The 9070-nt window shown below is 34.9% G+C and overlaps 1 protein-coding gene across 1 annotated transcript in view; it reads right to left on the bottom strand.

The window, feature by feature from the left end:
- Positions 1 to 9070, bottom strand: part of ClC-b (chloride channel protein 7) — a 58404-nt gene continuing 49334 nt past the window's right edge. Inside the window, exons 18-23 of the mRNA XM_067272631.1 lie at positions 5996 to 6107; positions 5853 to 5915; positions 4182 to 4271; positions 1727 to 1810; positions 507 to 587; positions 1 to 432 (exon numbers count right to left, since the gene is read on the bottom strand). Coding sequence (XP_067128732.1) covers positions 334 to 432; positions 507 to 587; positions 1727 to 1810; positions 4182 to 4271; positions 5853 to 5915; positions 5996 to 6107 — 529 coding nt within the window. The 3' untranslated portion in view covers positions 1 to 333. The remainder of the gene's footprint in view (positions 433 to 506; positions 588 to 1726; positions 1811 to 4181; positions 4272 to 5852; positions 5916 to 5995; positions 6108 to 9070) is intronic.

Here is a 9070-nt window from a genome sequence, read left to right as displayed (position 1 = left end):
TAATTTATAAAAATCGTCACTTGAACTTGTTTAATTAACAAATTTACATTTCAGTTCAAAGTAAGATGAAGTACATAATGTTTTAAATCACAAAATACAACTTTAGGAATTTCTACCAGATGACCTTATGCATTCTTCCACTTTGATACAATACACAGTTATATCAACTTAATTATCTGTGACCAATTAAAATTAGATAATATATAACTTGTAAATTCCTTTTTAAAATAAAATTATTCTATAAAATTTTTTCAGATGTATCACAGAGACTTTCAAGATAAATAAATCTAAGTATTGTATACAAAATAAAATCACCGCACGATAACTTTGTAATTATCCTTGAGAGACGTGAAATTCTTCGAAATGCATCCTTCCGCGGCTAGAGTGAAAATGAAATCTTGCCAGGTCTTTTCTGGTAACGATGCCGATGACCTGAAATATGCATTAAAAGTAATTTAAAGGAACAAAAATGTACAAAAACGTACATTTTTAAAAAATTAACTTACCTCGTTTCTATCGTTCACCACGACGATGTGGCGAAGACCTAGAGCACGAAACAGACGAAATATACGAGGAAGCGAAGCAGTCTAAAATTTGAATGAAATTTATAATTAATTATATATAAACATATTCAAATTAAATTACAGAAATAGAGAAGTGACAGTATACATATAGAGCATTTAATCCAACTATAATAGTTTGAATAATATATTGTGTGTTTAAAAACTGATATTTGAAATTATTCTTAGCATGTTACAATATTGAATAGTTTCCAATTTATTAAACTATTCTATTGATAATATAATTTCCAGAAACTTATTATTTTACTGATTATATTTAAGAAGAAAAATCTTCCCTATGGCTTCGAATAAAAACCAACAAACAATGATTAATGTCTACAATTTGACAAATAAAAATACTCCTCTCATCAGACTGGTAAAATTTGTCAAAACATTAAGCAGAGAGTAATTTACATAAACATACATTTAATAAAACCGATAGCAGAAAATTGACACCTTATGCATGCAGATATTTCATGCATAAATGTTTTTGAATTTTATTGTAGGATTTTTCAAAATTGTCAGTCTTCTCTGCATATACCAAATTTCAATGACGTATTGCTTTGTTTACAGAGCGATGTCCTTGATGTGCCCATAGAGAGCCCTTCAAACTTTGCAGTAACATGGACTAATGGGAAACAAGTTTAAGTGGAAATAAATCATATTTTTCTCTTTGTGTGAAAAACACCTCAGCCCTCATGTCATTTTACTGTATTTTTGGACTTGAAACAAACCTGTGAACACATTTAAATTTTTGAAGGTCATAGTGTTCAGGATATTTTAGAGACAAGCATCCAAGGTTCACAGAGAATTGCAGACCACGAATACCTTTTGCAGTAATTGTGAAAGACCTCCACGACGTCATTTTTGATAACAGGTTACCAAAAATGATGTCAGAGCAGAAAAATCGTCACTTTATGCATATGATTGCATACATAAAGTGGCAGTTTTTTGAGGGCCTTTGTGTAAAAATTTTGGTTGAAAAAATTTTTTTTCGTTTATCAGACAGACGGATAATATTTAGATGTGCTTACACGATGTCCTCGTGCTAATTAAGTCAATTTGGTAAAAAATGCTCACAAAAAATTACTACTACTGTATGGATTAAACATTAATAGCAACGTATTTTCAATTAAATTTAACTTTTTTCGTGTAAAATTACTTACATGTAGAACAGAATATGCCGACGGATTCATGTAAGGTCTTAAATCTATGGTAAAGTTTCTCTCTTGCTGCGATATATTTACTTGCTACATATAAAAAAAATGACATATTTTAATTATGTATATTTCATGTGTTTGTTATTTTTGTGTTAAAATATTATTTAAACACAACTTTTCCTAAATTATTATTCTAACTTTGTTAAAATTAGCAATATTTGCCAGATATAATCAATCGCTTTTATAACTCCTTAAAAGGGACTTTTTGGACAAATAAACTGAAATGTTGTGTCCTTCGAATCACTCAGAAGACAATTAGTTCTCATATTTTATTTAAATGCATTCTGGATTGGAATTCTCACTAATTCCTCTTCAATCTACAAAATAATTTTATTGTTTATAGACCGAAGAGGGATCGGCAAGAATTCTGTGGGAAACGCCGGGAGGTAGGACGGAAGTCGGGCCTCCTTGTTCTCGGTGAATAGGTCGGCAAGACCCGCCCCACTGTCAAGGATGGCTAATTTTGCGCGATATCCCGACTTGTCGGGATCGGTCAGTTACTTGTCAGGTCGAATGGAGGTGTGTGTGTGGGGTCGTCGATAAAGAAAGGCAATATCCATATAACAGGACAACATAGATAATGGTTTATTGGAACATAGGAACTACTACAGAAATGCTACGCATCCCGTCCCTAATCGCGGGAGAGAGAGAGCTCACAATGGTTAGGGGATTAATACCTCTCGGTGATCGATTTTGGTCGAGGATGTTCGTCGGACTCGGGCGTTTTCCTGGCGGAGCGACAGGTGGGCGGCAGGATTGGCTTGTCGGCGGAGGCTTCGGCGTCTCGACTTGGCTTCGAATCGGATACGGTGTCGCCGGGCAGTTCGTCTTCTTCGGACGTCAGCTACCCCGTTCTTAGAGATCTCCCCCCTATTTATACTCTAAGTCCCTTCCGCCACGATCACCAATCGCGATAGAGGATGATGACTTGAGTTCCGTGACTCAGGTCGGATCCCGAGAAGGAGGGAAGTGAGTTTGACGGCGGAAGATTGTACATCCTTCGAAACTTAATCGTTATCTCCCGAGAGGACTTCGAAATAATTAAAATTTAAACTCGGACCGGCTCAATTCGGTCCTTACAATTCCAATCCAAAAATGCATTTAAATAAAATATCTGAGAATTAATCATCATCAGAATAATTCTTAAACTCAGGTGAACATTGGATTCCAAGGACAAAGTTTTTGGATGAATAAACCGAAATGTTAAGAGGTTATAAAAGCGATTATTAAATTTAATTAGAGAAAAATGGCATAATTTTTTAAAAAATTAAAAAACTAAACATAAAAATTAATATAGATTATTGCATTTCCTTGAAATGCACGAAGTAGTGGTTATGTATTTTGAATTTTATATTGTGCAAAAAACTGCTGTGGTAATTAATTAGTTATACAGTGGAACCTCACATAACAAGCAAAAACAAATTGTAAAAAATTGACTAGCATAACAAGTGACCAGGAGAGGGAAGTCCTGGATTGTGTGCATGCTCCACCAGTCTGTGTTTAGCACTCGTTCCGCAAGCATCTTGGCGTTGCTTGCAATCACACATATTATAAACATTAACAACCATAGCCTATTATATAATAAGCAGGCCAAATTATATTTAATTATAGCTTTCACATGGCATATTAAAAATTAATTTGACTAGAAGTAGGCAGTTATGCTGCCATCTCGTATTAAATTTAATTAATGACCAATTCCTAATTAAATTTTAAAAATGTCTAAATTAAAAATTAATTATTTATAATTATTATATTAAATACGAGATGGAAGCATAACTGCCTGCTTCTAGTCAAATTAATTAATTTCTAATATTTAATTATAGCTTTCACATAGCCCAACAATTTGGCCTGTTTATCAGACATTATCTGCGACTTTTTTCTTTTCTGAAAATCGAATTCGCATTCGAGGTTGGTTCATTCCGCACTAGAAAAAAAGATGATGATGATTCATGCTTTATAACAATGTATATTGTATAATTTTCTTTAAATAAACATTATACATAAAATATTTGAATATTTTTTTTTTGGCATGGAACGCATTAAGCTTGTTAAGCGAAGTTCCAGTGTATTTTATTAAAAATTAAAAAAATACAACCTTCATGAAGTTTTAACAAACAAAATTCTGGACTATTGGAAAACAAATTTTTAAAGCAATAATGATGTCAAATAAGGTGGGGGAGAAATGTAAGATTTTACAGCTCTAAATGTCAGATATTTGACATTCTTTTTCTTCCTCTTGTATGTGCAGCTTTATCTAAAATTAGCTCCCTAAGATGCTTTAGAACTATAAATTAAAATTTTTCCATTTTTAAATATATAGTTTTACAGAGAAAATATATAGATACAAATTATAACACAATCAATTTTATTTCAATATTAAAGTCTTTAATTTCAAACTTACGTGAATAGGTGGATAACGAGGATACGCATCCCTAAAGTTTTTTAATTTTAATTTATTTGGCCAAGTTCGTTCTGCAGTTTCATTAAAAACCTATAAATAAAATTCATTTAAATGAGTATTATAAGCAAACCTATACATTTATATGTATAAATTATGTATGTATATAAAACTTGATTTAACAAGCTAACATTTTGTTTAAAATAAAAAATATCTAAGCTTTTAAAAGTGCACACAAGACTTATTTCAAGCAATTATTCCACAGAAAATTACATGTTTTTATTGATGACAAAAAAATAGCAATAAAATATTATTATTAACAACTTTAATACTGTATTAATATATATATGACAATGCAAAATTAACATTTTAAGAATTACTGATTGGGAATATATCATTAACAGAATTCTCTGTGTAATATAAACTATTTCAGCATTATTGTTCATTTATCATCAAATCTTCATGGTATAATTATAATTTACAAAATTCAAAATAAAATAGCACAGGTTAAATTTATGAATTACTCTCAATTCATATATTAGTTTCTTTAAAATTTTTTATGGAAGGTCTACAACTTGTTAATGCTAATACTTGCCTCAGTATTAATTCACACACAGAGAGAGATAGAAGTAAGTGTGGTGTCTGTATATACAAGTTAGCTTCACAAAGTTCCCAGAATTATGCTGGGTCAATTAAAGGTGACGAAAAAGGGAACATATAATGCATGTCTTAGCTAAACAAGTCCATACTCTCTGCAAAGATGACAACAGTTATCATTCACTGAAGGTCATGTTAGTGAGACGACGTGAAACAGGGTCTGGCAAAAATGTCTGTGGAACAACAACATGCAAATATCAAATTTTGTGTGTTATTGGGGAAAAAACTTTCTGAGACCTTAAAGATGCTTTGGGATGCCTGTGTCGAATCTTCCATGAAGTTCGACTGGCAAAAATGTTTTCACGAGGGACGAGAAAGTGTCGATTGTACATGAGATTGTGAGGTCAGACAGCAGGAATTCCGGTTGAAAGTTGTTATTCCATCCTGCATGATCAATTGAACATACACCATGTTTGACACCGTGAGCATTCGTCACACGGTGTCACGAATGCTCACGGCAGACCTCACGAGATTTATACCTCTTCCTCTGGTTCCCTTACCTTCTTGAAAGATGCCATCAAGGAATGCCACTTCAAGAATGAGGATATGGGATGAGGTTATACAGAGAGTGACATCTGTGCTGCAGGCATTGTCACAAGATGGCTTCCAAGAATGTCTTCAGCAGCTATACCAGCATTGGAAAAAGTGTGTGGTTGCTGAAGGACAATACTTTAAAGGACATTTTGTTTGATTTATCAATTGTACACATATTTTCGATTAATAAACCAATTCCAGGAACCTTTTGAAGGAATCTTGTATAATATATATTTGTAAGATTGATTAAAAATAAATAGTAAGTTATTTCTTAATTTTGATTATCAAAATAAGTTTATTCTTTTTTTGTATAATACAAGTGAAATAAATCATATCAAAATAATTTCTAAATTGTTGTTTGATTCTGTGAAGTTTAACTCCATTTTCCTTGTCAGTTATTTGAAGCTTATAAATAATTTAGATTGTGTAATTTTTCTGATATTATTATATTAACAAATATAATAGAAAAGATAGTTTAATTACCTTATGCTGCAATAATACTATTAACTGCCATCTTAAAATCAGTCCACGAAATCTTCCTTCATGCTAAATTTAATAAAATATAGTAAGGTTTTATTTACATAAAATATGATATATAAAAAATAAAACAAACAAAAAATTATTACCTTATTATCTACAACAGGAAATCCATTGTGCATTTCTTTTGTTAAAACATCTACAATTTTACCAACTGTTTCAACTGTGTTGAATGTGACAACAGGACAACTCATTACTTTACTGAAATTTTTAAAACATTTCACTTTAAAATTTAATAATCATTTAATTCTAAATACACCATAGTTATTTAACTAAAATATGAGAATAAGTCAACAGTGGCTTAGCGAGGGGGGTGCAAGGGGGTGTATCATGCACCGGGCGCCACTCGCAGAGGGGTGCCCAAATGGTCTCCAAGACAAACTGTGTGTGTTTCTGGAGGGAGGAGAGGTGTGCCAGTTATGTTCGCTACGCCACTTGTTCGGTATCAATCGTATTAGTGCAGAAGAAAGTGTATGTTGGGTGGGGGCGCGTATGTAACGTTTTTGATAGGTGCTGGAGGGAGAAAGGGTAATGGCGTCTACGTATTACACATTGTGATGACGATTTGTACCTGTCCAGTTTGTATTGATTCAGTTTATATTAAAGGTAACTAAGAGACTTTAAGCTTCGTTTTATCATCTGTCCGGAAACATTGCGAAGGCTCATTGACATAATTTGGTCCGTCGAGGCGGATTCTGGTGTGGTTGGCGAGGGTTAAGCCTAATACAGACAGCAGCTATTTCATCCATCGACATCCAGCCGGATACCCGAAAACTTAAACAGTGAGTACCGTTTAATTGTTTCTTGGACGACGATCAATACGACCACGTGAATAGTATAGGCATTTCGGATACATTGGGAATTGGAGGACATCTTAAGGCATAACGAGCATTCAAGATGGAGGCACTCTTAAACCGAAGGAAGGTACTAAAGGGACGGGTAACCAGGATTGAAAATATATTAGAGGAACATGGAGTTCAACCTCTCGGTGAGGTAACGGCACAACTATATCTTAAAAAATTAAACACGTTATCGGACGAAATCGATCAGTTACAACAAGACATTAGTGGAGAATGTTTGGAAGACGAATTTGAGGTACATGATGCTCAATATAACACACTAATTGGTCGCGTGGAAGCCATGACTATTCGACTCATGACTGTTGAACAAAATTCAACAACCATAAGTTCAGTACCCAACAGTGCGACTGGAACAGAAGTTAAACTTCCAAGATTGGAACTCCCGGTTTTTAACGGCAAGTACGACGAATGGCTCTCCTTCCGCGATTTATTCACAGCAACTGTTCATAATAATTCTACACTATCTAGTGCCCAAAAACTCCAATATTTGAAATCCTCAGTACGACAGGACGCCGCTTTATTGATTCAATCCATCCCCATCACGGATGGAAACTATCAGGAAGCTTGGGATACATTGTTAAAAAGATACAATCACAATCGTGAGATAATTGATTCGTACATTCAGAAGTTATTCAAGCAACCCAACATTGCACATGAATCAGCCACTGCGTTACGACACTTACTAGATACAACTAATGAGTGTATTCGTGCACTAAAGGTATTAAAGCAACCTGTACAACATTGGAACTCTATTCTGCTGTATATCCTCAGAGAAAAAATGGATCAAGAATCTCGTAGACAATGGGAACTTGCTCAGAAGGACGCAGAAGAACCAACATTTAAAAACATAACCTCTTTTTTAGAACAACGAGCTAGAGCACTGGCTGTTTCCCAACCCAATATTCATTCTGACCAATCAAGGCCAACATCCAGACTTCGTCAGTTTTCACAGTCCAAGCAAATATCTGCTGCAGCACACCATGGTATTGTGCAGCCAGCATGTCCCATATGTCATGGCCCACATTCAGTTTTCAAGTGTTCGACATTTTTGGGCGCATCGGTGAACGAACGGAGAGATCTAGTTAAGAAGCATGAGTTATGCTACAACTGCTTGAAGCTTGGACATCCGGCAACAAAGTGTAAAGCAGGTCACTGCAAAAAATGTTCACATAAACATAACACCCTTATACATCAAGATGGCCCACATGACAGTGCAACAACCTCCAGCAGGGTTGTAGAACCAGAAGTCATGTCACACATGTCAAAGCAATCAAGTGGGCATAGACAAGTATTGCTATCCACTGCTGTCATTCAAGTGAGGAACTTTCAAGGAGAACTACAACCATGTCGGGCTCTATTGGATTCTGCCTCTCAAACAAGTTTTATTACTGAACGTTGTGCTCAGCAACTTAGACTGAAGCGGAAACCATCTAACGTAACTATTTCAGGAATTAATTCTACCGGTATTAGCACCGCGTCCAGTAGTTTATGCATTAACATAAGGGTTACCTCAAGCAATTCAGAGGATATTTGTGTAGAAACACTAATTACTCCAAATGTGACAACAAACTTGCCGAATTTCCACTGTGACCCGTCCAATTGGGCACATATAAAGGGACTTCAATTGGCGGACCCAACCTTTCATAAACCAGGCACAATCGATATACTTTTAGGTGCAGATGTTTACAATGAGGTTATTTGTCCAGGGCAGTGCAAGGGACCACCAGGAACTCCTAGCGCATTGAACACAGTATTTGGTTGGGTACTATCAGGACCAATAGGTTTGAACCAACCACCAGTTTCAGTCAAGGTTCATCACTGTAGTATTAATAATCAGCTAAAAAAATTCTGGGAATTGGAAGAACTGCCTGAAATAAGACATTTAACAACACAGGAACAACTGTGTGAAACCATTTTTTATAGTACACATTCACGTGATTCAACCGGCAGGTATGTGGTTCGTCTCCCTTTCAAAAACTCCACACACAGGCTTGGAGAGTCAAGAAAGACGGCCATTAGACGGTTTCAACAACTAGAACACAGGCTACAAGGGAACAACAATCTGTATAATCAATATAAATCTTTTTTGGATGAATATTTATCCTTGGGACATATGGAAGCAATTAGACAGGAGGAAATCCAGCTCAACCCTTCAAGGACATATTATCTTCCCCATCATGCAGTGTTCAAAGACACAAGTACTACAACCAAGCTTCGGGTTGTTTTTGATGCATCGGCTAAAACTACCACAGGACACTCACTCAATGATGAGCTTCTGGTTGGACCAAGAATACAGGATGAGTT

This window comes from Centruroides vittatus, unplaced genomic scaffold, assembly GCF_030686945.1.
Source record: "Centruroides vittatus isolate TY-2023 unplaced genomic scaffold, ASM3068694v2 contig_452, whole genome shotgun sequence".
Lineage (NCBI taxonomy): Eukaryota > Metazoa > Arthropoda > Arachnida > Scorpiones > Buthidae > Centruroides > Centruroides vittatus.
Note: the sequence above shows the minus strand (reverse complement) of the source record. Positions and strands in the feature narration are given on the sequence as shown.